At 35.9% G+C, this 21,437-nt stretch overlaps 5 protein-coding genes across 8 annotated transcripts in view; all 5 read right to left on the reverse strand.

Moving 5' to 3' along the window:
- Positions 1–554, reverse strand: part of LOC104726984 (probable flavonol synthase 5) — a 3,525-nt gene extending 2,971 nt beyond the window's left edge. The window contains exon 1 of one of the 2 annotated variants that reach the window (XM_010445967.2): positions 4–554. In XM_010445967.2, coding sequence (XP_010444269.1) covers positions 4–419 — 416 coding nt within the window. In that variant the 5' untranslated portion in view covers positions 420–554. The remainder of the gene's footprint in view (positions 1–3) is intronic. The other variant, XM_010445964.2, reaches the window with a different exon arrangement.
- Positions 2,058–3,628, reverse strand: LOC104726983 (flavonol synthase 3-like). The gene is made up of 3 exons (XM_010445963.2): positions 3,104–3,628; positions 2,673–3,000; positions 2,058–2,518 (listed from the first exon to the last, which is right to left on the reverse strand). The coding sequence occupies exons 1-3, from the start codon at positions 3,481–3,483 to the stop codon at positions 2,300–2,302; spliced, it is 927 nt and encodes a 308-aa protein (XP_010444265.1). The 5' UTR covers positions 3,484–3,628; the 3' UTR covers positions 2,058–2,299.
- Positions 6,479–7,939, reverse strand: LOC109127454. The gene has a single exon (XM_019232142.1). It carries the CDS (start codon positions 7,937–7,939, stop codon positions 6,479–6,481), a length of 1,461 nt encoding a protein of 486 aa, XP_019087687.1.
- On the reverse strand, positions 9,798–14,916 carry LOC104726985 (probable flavonol synthase 5). Of its 3 annotated transcripts, XM_010445968.2 has the most exons (4): positions 14,773–14,903; positions 13,386–13,719; positions 12,930–13,257; positions 12,416–12,851 (listed from the first exon to the last, which is right to left on the reverse strand). In XM_010445968.2, the coding sequence occupies exons 1-4, from the start codon at positions 14,852–14,854 to the stop codon at positions 12,621–12,623; spliced, it is 975 nt and encodes a 324-aa protein (XP_010444270.1). In that variant the 5' UTR covers positions 14,855–14,903; the 3' UTR covers positions 12,416–12,620. The 3 variants fall into 3 exon arrangements, with proteins under 3 accessions (XP_019088377.1, XP_010444270.1, XP_010444272.1); XM_019232832.1 differs by lacking the exons at positions 12,416–12,851; positions 12,930–13,257; positions 13,386–13,719 and adding exons at positions 9,798–10,206; positions 10,352–10,679 and having other exon boundaries at positions 14,439–14,916; XM_010445970.2 differs by lacking the exons at positions 13,386–13,719; positions 14,773–14,903 and adding an exon at positions 13,937–14,389.
- On the reverse strand, positions 18,659–20,222 carry LOC104726986 (probable flavonol synthase 5). The gene is made up of 3 exons (XM_010445971.2): positions 19,553–20,222; positions 19,107–19,434; positions 18,659–19,012 (listed from the first exon to the last, which is right to left on the reverse strand). The coding sequence occupies exons 1-3, from the start codon at positions 19,966–19,968 to the stop codon at positions 18,761–18,763; spliced, it is 996 nt and encodes a 331-aa protein (XP_010444273.1). The 5' UTR covers positions 19,969–20,222; the 3' UTR covers positions 18,659–18,760.

Consider the following 21,437-nt stretch of genomic DNA (forward strand, 5'->3'; position numbering starts at 1 on the left):
TACCTGTATTGGGGAGGATTCTTCGGCCAATATTTATAGTTGATGATTGAGGGTGGGGAGAGTCTGTGAAACAGATGTTCGTCCCAAGCGTCAATGCCTTCTAGATAATTCCTCTTGTATCCTTCGAAGTCTTCCTCTTTCGCCACGGCTTTCTTTTCTGCCTCGGGAAGGTCGAAAAACTGCTTCCCAACCACTTGCAGCTGCTGCATCAGCTCTGTTGGAATTCCGTGGTTGACCACCTGAAAAACTCCCCATTCTTGGCTCGCTTCCGTCACCTCACGCACCAAAAGCTCTTCATCAGAAATGTTTAGATCAACCACGGGAACGTCGGCGCTTCCTCCGAGAGTTGAGCTCGCCAACTGCTTGCTCAAATATGGGAAAGACGAAGGAGATGTGTTGTAGTTTCTCTCGTCCTCCATGGCTTCACTCTAGTCTCGAAGTTGGTTTTCCTTATAGTGGTAGGTGTGAGAAGGATAAGCGAAGGCCAGAAAGGGCTTAAATATTATAAATGGGACCATTATTCGGATGTAACATTAGAATTACGAAAATCAACAAAAATAAAGACAACTAGTAGTTGGCAAACGCTGCCACACTCTAATAATTAATTGTTGGGTTCATCGTATAATTGAAATAAGAGCAAATGTCTACATCACATTGGATATTTAATTAACGGGACAAAGAGTGCATGATAAAATCTATATTCTAAAGAACATAGATTAGGTAGGTGCTAGGCGCCCAATCATAAACCGTGGCGACTATCTACGAAATTATGCGGTTCTGTTATTAACCAGAGTTAGACGACGTTAGACGGTTTTGACTACATCAACTGGTTTATCTTCTAGAAGTAAACCTCATAGACAGTCATCCTTTGCTTGCTTCAGACCAGCTATATATAGTTTTGGCACATAAGTATGTTCTAGCTTTACGTCGCACATTGATGACAACGTAAATGAATACAGCAAGGTAAGCTTATCTTAAAAATAAGACCAAATTTTTAAGGTTAATTACTACTGTAAGACCGACAGCGAAGCCACACCGTTCAGAGCCATTTAATCATAATAAATTACTTTTGAATTTAATTCTAGTATGATAGTATCGACCACATGATTATTTTTATTTTGCCTAATGATCTAACTTTTCCACAGATAATTTATTTTATTCTAAATGATTGGTGGTCTCCTTCGGTATTAAATTCTTACCAACTTTGGAAGAATATAAAAAGATGATTAGAGCATGGGCAGTGGGAAGAACTTCATTCAGTCTCTCAAATATACTATTATAATAAATTTTTATTTTTATTGAAAATTTAAATTATTAATAAAATTAAAAATTAATTATATAACTATTTTTATTTTTATTGAAAATTTAAATTATTAATAAAATTAAAAATTAATTATATAACTACACGTTGTAAAACAAGCCTATAGAGAGATTTTCAAAATCTCTCAAATGAGAGATTTACTTTTCTTTTTCTTCTACTTTTTATAGACTTGTTTTAAGAACATATATAATACATACTGAATTATATATATTGGGGCATGGCCGTTTGCCAAAGTTTCAAAATAATAATCTTTGTTTGCAATGTTTCCCAAAGATTGTCATTTTGAAATATTGCAAACAAATTAAGAAAAACTGGATTTATACAAGCTTTTTGAATAAATATATAATATTATAGGTAAAAAGATTATATACAGTAATACAAGTGTGAACATATATGTTCTTACAACACAAGTCGGAACCTTCGTGAAAGAGAGAGAGTAATATATAATACATACTGAATTATTTAGGTAAAAAAGAGTATATATTTTTTTCCATTTCAAATGATTTATAGTTTTAAATATATAATTCACACATATTAAAAAATAATAAAGTTTTTTGTTTATCTTTAAATAATACACTATGTTATTTGATATAAATAATAATAAACTAAAAAATAAAGTAATAAAAAAAGTAAGAATAAAACTGTAATTTTTACAAAAAATCTGCATTGAAAATTGAAGACTATTATGAGACAAGATTCTAATCCTAAAATGATAATTGAATTGTAACAAAGGAAGTATATATAGGTTTGTTTGTATTATTGCTATTTGATAACAGATAATGTGATAGAACGTTACAATCCAAATTTAATTATATTAGGTAAACAAACAAGAGACATGACAAACACACAATGCTGTAATTTGATATTTAGATAAAACTTCAACACTCATTATTAGAGAAGACGCAATAAACCCAATAAAGAAACAAGTCTTACATGATGAGCAACTCATCTCTGTTTCTCTGTTATGAGATTTTCATCTCAGTCGAGACTAAGCTTCTTCAGCTTACGAAATTTGAAGTCTTTGTAGACATAAGGCTTAAACTTGGGAGCACTATCTTCGCCGGAAATTAGCTCCGGCAAAGGTCCGAAAACGTGATCAAGGCTAGATTCCACAAAAACTGGCCACGAAATTCTCGTCTTCTCCTTATCCCTCGTCGCTCTATGCTGAACACTCTTATACTTCCCATTGCTCATCCTCTGCAATATGCACAATATATATATATATAATTAACCCAAAATTTCATATGAAACTTCTTTAAAAACCCATGCATGGTTCTATGAAACCTATGGAATTAACACACATATATAATGGCTAACTAGCTATGGTTTCTCAAGTTCATAAACTTCTTACTAGGATTTGATCACCAATGATGACGATGATCCCAGAGGGGTTGCACTTTGCGTCGATCCAGAGGTCATCTTTGAACGCCTGAAGTCCTAAAGCCTCATTAGCGACTAAGAGTGTGATTCCATTGACATCAGTGTGATCAGGAGCTCCCACGACCAAATCAGGATCTATACACGGTGGATAGTAATTAATCTTCATTAGATACTCCACCATCTCGCCGCCTAGACCTTCCTTCAATGCCTCACGCCTTAACCCTAATCCTTCTGATAACCATTCCATGATTTTCTCGGATAGCTTCTTTAAGTGACTTGCGTACTCCTCATTCACTTCACTGTTAAAATCCATAGTAAAACGATTTGTTCTAAGTATTTGGATGATTAATGCTGAGTTCGAACGATAAAACCAGTTGACAAAGAGTGGATTAATGTTCTTACATGTATTCTCGAGGATTCTTAGGCCAGAATCTATAAGTGACTCTGGACGGGGGCCAGATACGGTGAAAGAGATGATCAACCCATGCGTCTCTACCTTCTAGATCTTTCTGGTACATGGTTCTGTATCCTTCTGTGTCCATGGAGTCCTTTGGCTTCGAGACGGCCTCCTTCTCTGCCTCGGGCAGCTCGAAAAACTTCTTCCCCACTTCTTGCAACCGCCGTATCAGCTCCGGCGGGATTCCGTGGTTGACCACCTGAAAAATCCCCCACTCTTCGCTCGCTTTGACCACCGCACGTGCCACAAGCTCTTCATCCTGGTTACTTAGATCAATGACAGGGATATCCAGCGAAGCATTCTCTTGGTTTGTATTTGTCTCCATGGTGGTTTTTTTTTTAGTACTTTTAATCTCTTCTAGCTATGGGCGGATTTGGTTCGTAATATAGCTAGCTTAATGGTTTAGAGACGTACGTAAATTCTTATTAATATCTCTCTCTCAAGATAAAAATAACTCAAAACCTTACAACACAAAGCAATACCACAACTCGGTATATATACTTTTTCTCTAGGCTCTTAGAAATAGAAACAATTAGAAAAATAGAAGTTTAACATAACTCGATAACTTCCTATTCGCTTAAGATACGTATATTTAGATTGCTCCTAAATATACTTAGCTTGAGCCCCAATCTACTTCAAGATTACAACATTTTCCCCCTTAACCTTGAAGTTATCTTCTCCCACATCTTGAACTCCAATGAGATCTCTCATCTCTTTAAATCTGATTCTTCCAAGCGCCTTAGTTAGAATATATGCCTTCTACTCATTACCAGGAACATGTTCTACCTCCACTTGCTCATTTTCAACACATTCTCTAATAAAATGAAATCTAGTATGAATGTGTTTACTACGACCATGAAAGACTGGATTCTTGGTGACTGCAATCGCAGATTTGTTATCAACTCGTATGGTCACCTTCTTGCTAGACTCTCCGACAGCTTCACCTTGAAGATCTTGGAGCCAGATTGCTTGTTTATCAGCTTTTGTAGCTGCCATGAATTCAGCCTCACAAGAGGATAACACTACAGTCTCTTGTTTTTGTGAACACCAAGTGATTGGACACCCTTCTAGATAGAATATATGGCCCGTCGTACTCTTTCCATCATCTATATCAACATTGTGTGAACTATCGCTATAGCCCACCAAGCCTTTCTCAGCCGATTTTTGATAAAAGAGTCCAAGAGAAACTGTTCCACGTAGGTACCTTAAGACCTGCTTCAATGCCGCTCCATGTGATTCTTTGGGATCTTGCATGTATCGGCTCAAGACTCCAACACTATAAGACAAGTCTGGTCGTGTGTGAAGCAAGTATCGGAGGCACCCAATAGTTCTTCTATATCCCTTTTCTTCTATCCCTCTCTCCTTTTGTGAATTGGATAGTTTTAAGTTGAGCTCCATTGGTACTTGCGTCGAGTTGCAGCTGTCCATTCCGGCATCACACAGTATCTTGCGTGTATATCTCTCTTGCTTCAAACTAATCCCACTTTCCTGCTGACATACTTCAATTCCAAGATAATAGGTGAATCTTCCAAGATCGCTCATCTCAAATTTGGTTGCCATTTCTTCTTTGAATTCCCCAATCGTTCTCATTGAAGAACCTGTCACCAGCAAATCATCAATGTATACACCTACAATAAGAAGTTTTTCTTTATCGTTTCTTTGGTACAAAGATGGTTCCTTTGAGCATCAATGAAAGTTCAGCTCCTTGAGTATGTGATTAAGCTTAGCATTCCAGGCTCTAGGAGCTTGTTTTAACCCATAAAGAGCTTTTCTCAACTTGTAAACTTTATGCTCACTTCCGCAAACCTCAAAACCCTCCGGTTGATTAACATAGACTTCTTCCTTTAATTCACCATGCAAAAATGTGGTTTTGATGTCGAGATAATGAATTTGCCAACCTCTTGATGCTGCTAGAGCGATGATGAAGCGAACAGTTTCCATGCGAGCTACCGGAGCAAACACCTCGTCGTAGTCAATACCATGTTTTTGAACATAGCCTTTAGCCATTAAACATGCTTTATGCTTGTTGATACTTCCATCCGAGTTGCGTTTGACTTTGAAGACCCACTTTAGACCAATCGGTTTAACACTTGGTGGAAGATCAACTAAACTCCACGTTTGGTTCTTCTCAATAAATGAAAGCTCATCCTCACATGCTTCTATCCAAATTCTGTGTTCTTTAGCCTCGTCAAAGTTCCAAGGTTCGTCATTAACCACATATAGAAGTCTCTCGCATTCTGTCTCCGCAACCATAATATAATCGTTTGTCCATGCAGGTTTCATTCGAGGTCTTGTTGATCTTCTAAGTGGAACGATATCACCAGGGTCTTCTACTTCTTCTGTAACAATTTCAGTTTCATCTTCACTATCACGTTCTTCTTCTAGAACATCATCACCTAGAACATTATCAAGAACTCGATTTTCACCATCAATTTCTTCAACTTTGGAGGTAACAGTTTCTCTCTCGTTGCTTCCACCTCTTCCAGCAATGATGAAAGTTCCCGATTCTTTGATGTGTCCTTCCTCCTTATCATTCCAGAACCAACTCTTGTTTTCGTCAAAGATTGCATCACGAGACACGCATATCTTCTTAGTTGTAGGATCAAAGAGACGGTATGCTTTCGAACCGGGTTCCGTTCCCAAATGTACCAAGATTCTAGATCTGTCGTCGAGCTTCTTTCTTCCAACAGCTTCGGTTCTTGCATAGCTCAAGCACCCAAAGACTCTTAGATGTTCAACATTTGGCTTCTTCTCTCTAAGCAGTTCGTACGGAGTCGTACCAATGGCTGATCTTGTTCCAACCCTATTGATCAAATAAGTGGAGTGCCTCACAGCTTCTCCCCATAGATAGTTAGGTAGAATCATGTGTTTAAAGATGCTTCGAGTCATCTCCATAAGTGTTCTGTTTCGCCTTTCAACTACACCATTTTGTTGTGGTGAATACGGTGCAGTTAAATGCCTTTTGATTCCAGACTCATCACAGAAACTCTGAAACTCATGAGATGTAAACTCTCCACCTCTATCAGTTCTAAATGTCTTGACCACAGCTCCAGTTTCTTGCTCAACAATTCTCTTGAACGCTTTAAACTTATCTAAGGCTTCACTCTTCTCCTTCAAGAGAATAGTCCACATGTATCGTGAATAATCATCAATAATCACAAATACATACCTCTTATGAGATGGAGTTGGCGGTGTGATAGGACCACACAGGTCTCCATGAATGAGTTCGAGAGCCTTAGAAGCTCGATATGGAGTCGATTGTGGAAAAGATTGTCTTGTTTGTTTGCCAAGTAAACACGACGCACATGTCTCCCTTTCGACTATGATGCTTTGTTGATCATTGTCTTCATTGTCTCGACATTAATATGACCCAAACGAGCATGCCACTTAGTTAATTCTGTCGAAGAAGCTAACTGCAGACATTTGAGGTTGTCAACCTCCAGAACCACTTTGTATAGACGATTCCTTGACCTTCCAGTCTCTATTAGTAAACCACCCATTCGCTCATAGATTCTCAATCTACTCTCCTTCATTTGCACCTCACAACCTACTTCAGTGGCTTGCCCAAGACTTATTATATTGCTTCGTAGATTTGGTATGTAATAAACATTGCTCAGCACCTTCTTATCTCTGTTTGCAAACACAAAACATACATAACCTTTTCCTTGTATTTTGATGCGCAAGTCATCACCAAACCTCACCATTCCCTGAATTGTTTCATCTAGATTCACAAAGAAATCTCGATTTCCACTCATATGGTTGCTAGCACCATTATCGAGATACCACACATTCTTTGTGTCTAGATCAGATTCGAACATGCTTGGTTTCACCTTACTCTTATTCAGGAAAATTGCTTCATGCATCATTAACTCATCAGCCTCTTGAGTCTCTTCGGTCGTCTTCTTCTCATGAGTTTCTTGAAGCTTTAGCAATCTATCAGGGCAATTAGAGGCGTAATGTCCCACCTTGTCGCATCGATAACATGTTATTGATGAAGTATCCTTTTCTTTGTCTTGTAATACGTTACCATAACCATAACGACCACGACCTCTTCCTCTCCAACTTGATCGACCTCCTCGTCCTCTTCCTCTGTTTCCGCTATTTATCTCTTGATAATAGCTCTGTGAATCAGAGTTTGCATACATCAATTTTTCTTGATCTTCGGTTTGTTCTTCTTCTTCTTCGCAAATTCTTTCTTCGTAAGCTTTGAGTCGCCCAACAATATCTTTGAAGCTAATACTGTTTAAATCAAGTACTTGCTCAAGGGAAGCTACGATGTGTATGTATTTCTTCCGTGGTAAACACTTCAAAAATTTCTTCACAAGCTTTGTCTCGTCGATAGTTTCTCCGAGAGAGACAGACTTTGAAGCAATTTCTGAGAGTTTTCCCACAAATACATTGATGGTGTCGGTTTCTCTCATCTTGATCCTGTCAAATTCAGCCATCAACGTTTGTAGCCTAGCCTCCTTTACCCTTTCAGCTCCAATATGCCTTGCTTTGATTGCCTCCCAAAATCCTTTGGATGTATCAAGGTCTCCTACTTGTAATATCAACGCCTCCGGGATAGATTGAAATAACAGAGCAATCGCCATGTTATTCTTCTCTTCATCCTTCGTGTTTGGGTCAATTGTCTCCCACACCTTATTAACCTTTAGGGCAATCTTCATTCTCATGGACCAAACAATGTAATTTGAGGAGCTCAGCATCAGACACTTGATAGAGGAAGGTCCCATCTCTTTAGACTTCAGGTCACCATCTTCAATCTTCTTGACATCGGCCATGGTGATCTTCGTACACAAGCTGGGATTCTCCTTACGCTCTAATACCAATTATTGAACACTCAAGAACTCTTAAAGAAATATCTCTTCTTATTAATCTCTCTCTCTCAAGGTAAAAATAACTCAAAACCTTACAACACAAAGCAATACCACAACTCGGTATATATGCTTTTTCTCTAGGCTCTTAGAAATAGAAACAATTAGGAAAATAGAAGTTTAACATAACTCGATAACTTCCTATTCGCTTAAAATACATATATTTAGATTGCTCCTAAATATACTTAGCTGGAGCTCCAATCTACTTCGACATTACAACATAACGTTGATTGGAAAGAGAATGTATGAATTTTAGATAGATACGATATTGATTCTGGTTGTCTGGCACACTGCTTGCGATAATATAATTTAAAAATCGATAAAGAAATAAACAGTATAAAAAATATAATGTATTGGTTTTAGATAGATACGAATTGGTTTCATTGTTTTTTGAAATCATGTGTTATATAATGTACACTTAGTTAAATAATGAAAGATTTTCATTTTACCTATAAAGAGAATATTTTGTTATAGTTTGATATAATATAACGTAAACTAATACAACAAATTAAAATGTATTTATCTTTGAGGTTAAACTAAGTAAATTACATTTGAATAATTGAATGTAACATCAACCAGATATATTTTAACGTTTAAATATATAAGTGGTTATTTCCCTCAATACTAAATTCTAACCAACTTTCCAATAATGATAATATCGTCATAGAATTATAGTGCATTAGGTACACGAAAATAATATAAATAGGTATTGAACTATTTTAGCTTGACGTCAAAAAGAAGAAAAAAGTATTTATTCAATATTAGGTATTAATGTATATATTATTACTCTTTTCTAGAAGATTATTCTCTAGATCATGTATCTCGTTTTCGTGAAATCACGAACTACATAATTTCATCTACACAATTGTGTGACATAATTTTTATAACATTGAGAAAAATGCTATAGATTATTTGAGAGAGTCCTGAGTCCCATACTCGTGTCTCTTTTTTTTATATTTTTTTATTTATGAAAAACATTAAACAACCTGAGTTATATCTTAATTATTCTTTTTAGCATAATATACAAGACTTAAAAATATAAATAAAGGACAAGTCTTTTCCTGATCGCCTAGTTCACTTAAACGTACATACTAATTATGAGTCTATGAGTATAATATGTATAATCCAAATTACATATAACACTAAATAATTCGTCTAGACTTAATAACTATTCGATCTCAAATCAAATATGTGGTTGACAGTGTTTTTTGTTGCTAAACAAAGTTGACAGTGTTGTGTTTGTCGTGTTTTAAACGTTACATAAAAAACATTTGTTCGTCGTGAATATCCAAGATACAACCACTGATGAACCACTTAAATATTCAATTATTACAACCACTTATAAAATATCAACACAATCACTTAAATATTCAACGCACGACCATACGTACATATTACAATTGTACCGAACAGTTTAACCTACCACATATTTCCTCTCTATTACAATAGATGATGTTTCTAGATTTTCACATAAATTAAATAAAATATTTAATGTTTAACTATAATTACATTATTTATTTATAATAATATATATTTTCTAATTATTAACCAATAATAAATTATCAAATTTTTAAATTTTTATTTAATAATTTTTAAAATTTATAACTTTTTAGCGTTAATTGATAAAAGTATACAAAAAAATAATTTTTGAAATACAAGAATTTTTTTTTTTAAATCATCTTTTTTATAATATAGAGAGAAATATATTAATGAAACTTCCAAAGACGAAATTAAAGAATACGCATTTATAAATACCTAACACACGTAATTATTTTATTATGTAAACCATATATAGAAACTCCCAAAGAACAAAGAACAATAATCATTTGAACGTACAACTCGAAAACGAACCAAAACACTAAAAATAAAATAAAAATTAGATACAAATCACTTGAACAGTTCATTATTGAGGAAGTTTTTTTGTTTTTGGGTTTCTAGGATTTTCAGTAGAGAGGAAGTTTGTCGAGCGTCCAGCTTTTAATGGTCTGGTGCAAATAGTCTTTATAAACTACACTCTCGAATTTTGGAGGATTCTCGTCTCCGGTAAGCTCCGGCAAAGGTCCGACCAACAAATCACCCCTAGGCGCAACAAAAACCGGCCACGAAATCCTCAGATTCTCCTTATCCAACGTTGCTCTGTGAACCACGTTCTTGTACTTCCCATTGCTCATCCTCTGCAATTAAAATCCACAAATCAAATCCCAAACGTTTCAAACTATAAAATTAGAAAATATTTATCTTTTCTCATAAAAGCTAAAGGACCAAAAAAAAAAAAAAAAAAATAATCAACGAGACCATGAGTNACATAATCAACGAGACCATGAGTTGATCGCCGATGATAACAACCACAGCTGAGTTGATATACTTGACGTCCAACCATTGTTCATCCTTGAAGACTTGAAGTCCAGGAACCTCATTGGGGACGAGAAGTGTAATTGCACCTATATCGGTGTGCACCGCGGCTCCTAAGGCCAATTCCGATTTTGGAGATGGCGGATAGTAATTTACCCTAATCACATACTCTGCCATTTCGCCACCTAAACTTTGCGTCAACGCAACACAAGGTAACCCTAATCCCTCGGATAACCAACCAAGAATCTTCTCTGTTAACTTCTTCATATGCCTTGTGTACTCCTCATTCACCTCCCTGAAACCGCCATGTCCCAAGTTATCAACGAAAAACCAACTTTTAAGTTATATTTGAGATTTTGTTAGGAAATAATTTATAACCTAAAACATGAGTCAGTCTTACTCATTATGAATTGGTTTTGAAAATTCTAACTCATATTACTATTTTATTAGGAAACGTACGTATATACCTGTATTGGGGAGGATTCTTTGGCCAATATTTATAATTGATTATAGAGGGTGGGGAGAGTCTGTGAAACAGATGTTCGTCTCAAGCCTTAATACCTTCTAGATAGTTCCTCTTGTACCCTTCAAAGTCTTCCTCTTTCGCCACGGCTTCCTTTTCTGCCTCCGGGAGGTCGAAAAACTGCTTCCCAACCACTTGCAGCTGCCGCATCAGCTCCTCCGGAATCCCGTGGTTGACCACCTGAAAAACTCCCCATTCTTCACTCGCTTTCGTCACCTCACGCACCAAAAGCTCTTCATCAGAAACGCTTAGATCAACGACTGGAATGGTTGGTTCCAGGCTTCCCCGAAGAGTTGAGCTCGCCAACTGCTTACACAACGACGGGAGAGACGAAGAAGATGTGTTGTTTTTTCTCTCGTCCTCCATGGCTTCACTCTAGTGTCGAAGTTGGTTTTTCTTATAGTGATAGGTGTGAGAAGGAGAAGAGAAGGCTAAAAGGGGCTTAAATAGGGGTTAAGTTAGTGATGCACAAACCTACTATCAGGATGTTAATTCGTTAGTTTATTTACCCTTTATTTATTGGAGGTGTTTAAAAAAAAAAAAAAATCACATACAAATTAATCTCCCACCTCGGTTATAATCGGAACCATTATTGGGATGTAACAATTTAGAATTATGAATTATCAAGGAAAATAAAGACAACTCATGTTACATCGTATTAATATTTGTTATATGGCATGGAAAACGTTGTGGGTCCATCGTATTATATATTGAAATAAGATAAAATGTCTACATCACATATTGGACATTTAATTAAGTAACAAAGAACAATAAAATTATTGCAATCAAATTGAATAGACAGTGTATGAATTAGTTTTAAAATCAGTATTCTAAAGAACAGTTTGGGTAGCTGCCTAGAGGACACCGTGGCGACTATATACGAAATTAAACGTCTCTGTTGTTAAGCAGAGTTAGACGACTTCAGACGGTTTTAACTATAGCAACTGGTTAGATATCTTCTAGCATCAAACGTCATAGACAATTAAGCGAATTAACCTTTGCTTGCTTCAGACCTTATCTATGATTTACCTCCGCATAGATATATGGTATAGAACACAGTCTAGGCACCCAAATCATAAACCGTGGCGACTATATATACGTAATTATACGGTTCTGTTATATTAAGCAGACTTGTAGACGAATTTAAAGGGTTACTACATATCAACTCGTTAATATCATCTAAGCTTCCAAACCTCATCGACAATCATCCTCTCTGCTTGCTTGAGACCATCTATGGTTTTGGATAGACACCTCCACCTTAATTAATATAAAAAAACTGACACATCTTCTTCGTAATTAGTCAAACCTAGTTTTTGTCTTTCTACTATGCAGAGTAACACTTTGTAATAAAATCTATAATAAAACCAAACCCAAACAAACTACTTTAGTTTAGTCATAAAAAGTAATAAACACTAAACGTCTCCACATATATATATTTTTTTCTTTTTCTATTCCCTAAATAGTTTAATGCACCATATATAGAAGAAATTAACGAACACGGATCGGACTTATATTAGAAACCCTCAAACCATATTATCATATATTGCATTTATAGAAACTCCAAAGAAAGAGCAATTATCAAACACTAGTCTGCGAATAAAAACGTAACTCAAAAGTCTTGAACACATTGATATTATCATTTGAAACAATATATCATCCTTTATTATGACATCGTTGGATGATACTCAATTTGTTTCTTGGTTTTGAGGGTTTTCAGTAGACTGGAAGATCTTCGAGCGCCCAACCTTTTATCTTCTGGTCAATATAATCTTTATATATTAGAGTCTCGAATTTGGGAGGATTCTCGTCTCCGGTAAGCTCCGGCAAAGGTCCGACGGACATATCATCCCTAGGCGCAACAAAAACAGGCCAAGAAATCCTCAATCTTTCCCTATCCGTCTTTGCTCTATGAAACACGTTCTTGAACCTCCCGTTGGTCATCCTCTGCAATTAATATGAATCTACAAATCAAACCACAAAAACATTTGCAAATCTCAAGTGAAAAAAAAAAGTCAACTATACCATGAGTTGATCGCCGATGATAACAACAACGGCAGAGTTGACGTAATTAAGGTCAAACCATTGTTCGTCCTTGAAGGCTTGAAGTCCAGGAACCTCACTGGGTACAAGGAGTGCGATAGCACCCATATCACTATGCGCCGCAGCTCCTATGGTTAATTCCGAATGTTGAGTTGGCGGATAGAAATTGATCCTAAGCACATACTCAGCCGTATCGCCACCCATACTTTGCGTCAACGCCACACGCGGTAACCCTAGTCCCTCTGAGAGCCAACCAAGAATCTTCTCCGTCAGCCTCTTCATATGCTTTGTGTACTCCTCAGTCACCTCCCTGATGCCACCATATTCCAAAATATATATGGACGAAAATTCAACATTTAAATTTAACAATATCTTTTTAACGTAAAACATGAGAGTCAATCAACTTGGTTTTGAGTCAATAACGTAAAACGTACGTACCTGTATTGGGGAGGATTCTTAGGCCAATATTTATAGTTGATGATTGAAGGTGGAGAGAGTCTATGAAACAGATGTTCGTCCCAATTGTTTATACCTCCTAGATACTTCCTCTTGTATCCTTCGAAGTCTTCCTCTTTCGCCACAGCGTCCTTTTCTGTCTCCGGGAGGTCGAAGAACTGTTTCCCAGCCACTTGTAGCTGCTGCATCTGCTCCGTCGGAATCCCATGGTTAACCACCTGAAAGACTCCCCACTCTTCACTCGCTTTCACCACCTCACGCACCAGGAACCCTTCATCAGAAACGCTTAGGTCAACGACGGGAACGTCCGCGCTTCCTCCAAGAGTTGTGTCTGCCAATTGCTTGGTCAAAGATGGAAGCNCCGTCAGCCTCTTCATATGCTTTGTGTACTCCTCAGTCACCTCCCTGATGCCACCATATTCCAAAATATATATGGACGAAAATTCAACATTTAAATTTAACAATATCTTTTTAACGTAAAACATGAGAGTCAATCAACTTGGTTTTGAGTCAATAACGTAAAACGTACGTACCTGTATTGGGGAGGATTCTTAGGCCAATATTTATAGTTGATGATTGAAGGTGGAGAGAGTCTATGAAACAGATGTTCGTCCCAATTGTTTATACCTCCTAGATACTTCCTCTTGTATCCTTCGAAGTCTTCCTCTTTCGCCACAGCGTCCTTTTCTGTCTCCGGGAGGTCGAAGAACTGTTTCCCAGCCACTTGTAGCTGCTGCATCTGCTCCGTCGGAATCCCATGGTTAACCACCTGAAAGACTCCCCACTCTTCACTCGCTTTCACCACCTCACGCACCAGGAACCCTTCATCAGAAACGCTTAGGTCAACGACGGGAACGTCCGCGCTTCCTCCAAGAGTTGTGTCTGCCAATTGCTTGGTCAAAGATGGAAGCGATGAAGAAGATGTATCGTGGTCTCTCTCGTCTACCATTGCTCCACTCTAATATCCAACTTTGTTGCCGTTGTGGTGTGAGAAAGAGAAGAAGAGGGGCTTTAAATAGGGTAAGCNGTACGTACCTGTATTGGGGAGGATTCTTAGGCCAATATTTATAGTTGATGATTGAAGGTGGAGAGAGTCTATGAAACAGATGTTCGTCCCAATTGTTTATACCTCCTAGATACTTCCTCTTGTATCCTTCGAAGTCTTCCTCTTTCGCCACAGCGTCCTTTTCTGTCTCCGGGAGGTCGAAGAACTGTTTCCCAGCCACTTGTAGCTGCTGCATCTGCTCCGTCGGAATCCCATGGTTAACCACCTGAAAGACTCCCCACTCTTCACTCGCTTTCACCACCTCACGCACCAGGAACCCTTCATCAGAAACGCTTAGGTCAACGACGGGAACGTCCGCGCTTCCTCCAAGAGTTGTGTCTGCCAATTGCTTGGTCAAAGATGGAAGCGATGAAGAAGATGTATCGTGGTCTCTCTCGTCTACCATTGCTCCACTCTAATATCCAACTTTGTTGCCGTTGTGGTGTGAGAAAGAGAAGAAGAGGGGCTTTAAATAGGGTAAGCTCGTGATGATGTGGCATACATGAAAATTAATAACCATTTTTATATAAAAAAATATGTTCATTGTTAGTATTAATTTTCATGTATACCCTTTTTGTAAACTCGAGGTCTAATTAATAAACATATTTTTATAGATAAAGAGCTCAAATTATAAAACTATCATAGATACGAAAATTTCGTACCTCGATTAGCAATGGACGCATTATTAATTAAGCTGTAGAATTAGTACTACTTTGTCAACGAAATTAGAGAGGCAATATATAAGTAGCAACAAACGTAACCCACGTTACAATTAATCCAGCCTAATAATGATTATTATCGCATTAAAAAGTCGTGGATTCGTCGTCTATCTATTACAAAATTTTAAATACCACACTGGACATTTATATATTCAACTAATAAGAAAATTAAAAAAAATGATTGCAATTAGCAAATGTCTAAGAAAAATATACGGCGTTGACTTACAAAGAGCAACACATGACAGACACATATTAATCTTCTTAAACCTAGTTATGTCTTTACCATACGTTTTTTTTGTTAACTCAGAGTAAATCTCAGGTTTATGGAGGGTCCGAAACTAATCTCTGAGGGAGGTGCAGCCCACGAATAGACCCTCTCTCCGGATATTTAAATGGGCTATATCCATGTAAAAGTGTCCAAGAAAATGTGACTTAGTTTCGCGCAGCAGGGGAATCGAACCTGAAACATTGTAGCGTCGTAATCCCGCTCCCTACCACTCAACCACAAGCTCCCGGACGTGTCTTTACCATACGTTAAAATGCTGTTTGTGACTAGTTCCCTCGATGCATGGCTACCGATTGTTAAAAACTTCATCTCTATCCAGTCAGAAAGCTGTTTTGTAACTTCGGTGATGCAGAATAACAGTTCCAAGTTGTGTAACTTATTTATCGTGGGAGCCTTTTGCAAACTAAAACTTCGTCCTTCTTCTATTTGTTTTTAATTTATGCCGAAAGAAGCATGTGACTCTTTTCCTGTCTTCTGAAATTTAATAATAAAACATTTCTCATTAGTTTATTTTTTTGGTCAAATTTCTCATTAGTTAATTTTTTTTGGTCAAATTTCTCATTAGTTAATTTTTTTTTGTCCACATTTTCTCATTAGTCTGTATTATATATACAATATTTACATTGTAAATTGATGATGGTAAGTAAACAAAGACAAAAACTTCATTTTAAAATTATTACATTCGTTATAATTTATTACCGCATAGCTGGTAGATAAGCGTTATGTGAATAAGCTTGAATACATTAAATATGATACGCATGTAGGAGTTTAATATTAAGCCGTAGAAAAAAAAAATTGCACTACAAGTGTCTTTAGTCAAATGGTTATATCACTATTTCTGTAACGGATTTTACTGGAGTTTAATTTCATTAAGTTGCGTTACTCCGTGTAATAAGAATTGATTATGGATTGGGTCTTGCCAATTCAATGATGATTAAAAAAAACTGTGTGGGCAAGAGAGGTTGTTTTATGTCTATGATTGATGATCTACACCATACTCATTAGTTATATTCTAATGGGTAATATCAAAATTAATACTACTAGTTTAATAAACTTCCACTAATTTTTTATTATTTTGTTACCCTCCATTTGTGATCCTTAAATATGGATGTATGTTNTTTAAAAAAAAAAAAAAAAAAAATATGGATGTCTAAAAAATTAAAAAATAATTTATATAAAAAAATGTGTTTCTAATGTAATTTATAATGTTACAAATGTCTGTTGAAATTTATGCAAAATTAGAAAATAACACCAAACTAGGTTTGATCCTTTGGTATACCACGGAACAATTTTTTTTAAAAAACTTTCGAATATATTATAAATAGATCAAGTTTCTTTGAGTTTTAATATAAATGTTACATTGTTATATATGTGTGTTCTAACAGTAATTAATAAAAATGTTAAGATAGATATTCATTATATATTAAATTAACTCAAATGTGATATAGTCTATATCCGAATATATTTGTTTGGTTACAAAAATCCTAAAACAATTTTTAAAATATATATCCGTTTATAAAAATTCAAATCACATCATATGCTGAAAAAAAATCTAAAATTTTATTAACTTTATGTATTAAATAGTAATTTAAATAATTAAATATAAGATTAAATAAAAGTGAAAAGAAAATTATATTTTAATCTAACATATTGCTTTAAATTAGGTAGATAGATTTTAGGAAATTAATATTATCAAATAAGAAAATCATTGTGTTTGGTTGTATGTATTGTAGAGAATTTAGTTGGGACTTGTTTGAATACAAAGATAAGAGAGAATTACACAAAAATGTACTCTAAAAATGTTAATATAGATCCACCAAAATCTTTGGAGTACCTCTATTGTTGTTTTTCTTAGTATTAATCATCTTGAGGAACTTGCTTAGCATATATCTCTGTTTTGTGTTTGCTTGACAGAGATTTAGTACAACTAGAGAGTAAAAGAAAAACACATACATTTCTTCATAAACGAATCCAATTCAAAACCACATATTACAAGTCTTCTCTGATCTGATGCATAGTCTACAAGAGCATATCACTTTGCAAGTCTTTCAATCAAATTCATAAAGATACAACTGAAAAATCACTAAAATCAGTAAGGACTCATCCATGAAAATTTCAGAGTAACCAAAGGAGCTCAGAATCAACTACCATAACATTAAAACAAGCAAGAAGACTATGCATCAGATCAAATCATGTAAACGAATCGAATAGAAGCCACGTATTACAAAAAACACAAAATTTAAAACTTTGCAAGTCTTTCTATCAAACTTTGGTGCTAGGCGGCCAATCATTAACCGTGGCTACTATATACGAAACTATATGGTTCTGTTAAATTAAGCAGACTTGTAGAAGAATTTAGAGACTTGTTAGCTATCATCTAGCATTCAAACCTTATAGACAATCATCCTCTGCTTGCTTCAGACCTTATGCATCTATGGATTTGAATAGACACATCTGCCTTGATGTAACAAAATTTGACACATCTTCTTCTTGATTAGTCAAACGTAGTTTTTGTCTTCAGGTATGACTTTCTACTATGCAGAGTAACACTTTGTAATATTATAAAAACTATAATCAAACCAAACCCAAACAAACTACTTAATAAACACTTAACTTTTCCACATATATTTCTTTCTTATGTTCTTTAAATAGTTTAATGCACTGTATATAGAAGAAACCCTCAAAGAAGAAATTAACGAACACGGATTCATAGAAGAAATCCTCAAAACATATTATATTTTTTTTATATGTACCAATATCATGCATTTATAGAAACTCCAAATTAAAGAAGAAAGAACAATTAATTATCAACAAACACTTGTCTGTAAATAAAAACGTAACTCGAAAACGAAACGTGAAGAAAAACTCTTGAACACTTTAATTTGATAGGATCACTTGAAACAATTCATCATCATTTATTATGATATTGTTGAATGATACTCAATTTGTTTCTTAGTTAGTTAGTTTTGGGGGTTTTCAGTAGACTGTGGAGCCCTTCGAGCGCCCAACCTCTTATCTTCTTGTCAATATAGTCTTTATATAATAGAGTCTCGAATTTAGGAGGATTATCGTCTACGGTAAGCTCCGGCAAAGGTCCGACGGACATATCATCCCTAGGCGCAACAAANAAACTCCAAAAGAAGAAAGAACAATTATCAACAAACACTTGTCTGTAAATAAAAACGTAATTACTCGAAAATGAAACGGGAAGAAAAACTCTCGAACTCTTTAATTTGATAGGATCACTTGAAACAATTCATCATCATTTATTATGATATTGTTGAATGATACTCAAATTGTTTCTTAGTTAGATAGTTTTAGGGGTTTTCAGTAGACTGTGGAGCCCTTCGAGCGCCCAACCTTTTATCTTCTTGTCAATATAGTCTTTATATAATAGAGTCTCAAATTTAGGAGGATTATCGTCTCCGGTAAGCTCCGGCAAAGGTCCGATGGACATATCATCCCTAGGCGCAACAAAAATAGGCCAAGAAATCCTCACTCTTTCTCTATCCGACTTCGCTCTGTGAAACACGTTCTTAAACCTCCCGTTGGTTATTCTCTGCAAATTAGTTTGAATCTATAAATCAAACCACAAAAACATTTTCAAATCCGAAAAAAGAAAGAAAAAAAAAAAAAAAAAAAGTCAACCATACCATGAGTTGATCGCCGAGGATAACAACAACGGCAGAGTTGATATAGTTAAGGTCAAACCATTGTTCGTCCTTGAAGGCTTGAAGTCCAGGAACCTCATTGGGGACAAGGAGTGCGATTGCACCCATATCACTATGCGCCGCAGCTCCTATGGTTAATTCCGAATGTTTAGTTGGCGGATAGAAATTGATCCTAAGCGCATACTCTGCCGTATCGTCACCTATATTTTGCGTCAACGCCACACGCGATAGCCCTAGTCCCACTGATAGCCAACCAAGAATCTTCTCCGTTAGTCTCTTTATATGCTTTGTGTACTCCTCAGTCACCTCCCTGATACCACCATGTTCCAAAATCATATATATGGACGAAAATCCAACGTCAAATTATTTTTAACGTAAATATGAGTCAATCCACTTGGTTTTGAATCAATAACGTAAAACGCACGTACCTGTATTGGGGAGGGTTCTTAGGCCAATATTTATAGTTGATGACTGAGGGTGGGGAGAGTCTGTGAAACAGATGTTCGTCCCAATTGTTTATACCTTCTAGATAGTCCCTTTTGTACCCTTCGAAGCCTCCCTCTTTCGCCACAGCTTCCTTTTCTGTATCCGGGAGGTCGAAGAACTGTTTCCCAGCCACTTGTAGCTGCTGCATCAGCTCCTTCGGAATCCCATGGTTAACCACCTGAAAGACTCCCCACTCTTCACTCGCTTTGACCACCTCACGCACCAGGAACTCTTCATCAGAAACGCTTAGGTCAACGACGGGAACGTCCGCGCTTCCTCCGAGAGTTGTGCCTGCCAATTGCTTGCTCAAAGATGGGAGAGATGGAGAAGATGTATCGTGGTCTCTCTCGGCTACCATTGCTCCACTCTAATATCAAACTTTGTTGCCGTTATGGTGTGAGAAAGAGAAGAAGGCTAAGAGGGGATTTAAATAGGGTATGTTCGTAATGATGTGACACAACGACCCCGTTACTGTTCGAGGTTATTACACTTTTTGTATACACATTTTTGTAAACTATCGAGGTCTACTTAATGAACTTTTTTTAAAATATGAAGAGCTCAAATTATGAAATTAACATAGATATGAAAATTTTCTACCTCGGTTATGAATGGAACCATTATTAGGCTGGATCTTTTAGAATTATATATACTAATTTATCCACGAAATTATAGAGAGAGACGCAATTAGTAGCAAACGTAACTCACGTTTAGTACGTTACAATCCAGCCTAATAATGATTATTCTATGGCATCAAAAGTCGTTGATTCGTCGTCTATCTAGTACAAATTTTTAAAACATCACACTGGACATATATATTTAACTAATTAGATAGTTAAATAAAAAAAAAACTGATTGCGAGCAAGTTGTTTACGTAAAATATACCGCGTTGACTTACCAAGATCGACACATGACACATTAATCTTCTTAAACCTAATTTATGTCTTTAATTACCATAAGTAAAAAAAGCTGTTTGTGACTAGCTCCCACGATGCATAAGCATAATAACAGTTTCTATGGCTACCGGATCGATAAAAACTGTTTGTATTTATGCCGAAAGAAGCATGTAAGTCTCTTTTTCTTTCTTCTAAAATTTAACAACAAAACATTTCTCATTAGTTTATTTTTTTGGTCCACATTTTCTCATTAGTCTATATATACATTAACGTTTATAATTGTCAATTGATGATGGTAGGAAAACAAAGACAAAAACTTGATTTTAAAAATATTACATTTGTTATAATTTATTACTGCATAGCTGGTAGATAAGCGTTATGTAAATAAGCTTGAATACATTAAATACGCACGGCCACGCATGTGGATTAAGCTGAAGATAAAAACAATTGTGTCGTTGACACACAAAAAAAAGAAAGACCAACTATGTCGGGCGAAGTGGTTTTAGGTCTTATGATTAACGATCTACAATGTTATAGTATTAGATTCTATTGTATGTAGGTGGGTAAATAGACATTATCAGAGAAACGTTGTCTGGTCACACTGGTGATAGACTGACACTGGCGTGTAAAGAAAACCAAGTTTCATAAAACGTTAAAAATATCACCAAAACTGTATTTGTAATAAGTAATAACTATCTCACTCCGTAGGTGGTGCGATAAGCAAATAGATATTGTATATTTTTGCTCTGGCAAATCTCCTGTTTAATTACTATTATTTGAGAAATGATGTTAAGAGAAATGATGCTCTAATTAACAAACACTTGAGAGGATATGTTTTTACAAAAACTACAGAATCCAATCCGAATATAGCAACACACCACATGCTGCATTACAATCTAACTCTACTCTATAAAGCAAATCGCAACGCTTTCTT

This window comes from Camelina sativa, chromosome 11 (genome assembly GCF_000633955.1).
Source record: "Camelina sativa cultivar DH55 chromosome 11, Cs, whole genome shotgun sequence".
NCBI classification, from domain to species: Eukaryota; Viridiplantae; Streptophyta; class Magnoliopsida; order Brassicales; family Brassicaceae; genus Camelina; species Camelina sativa.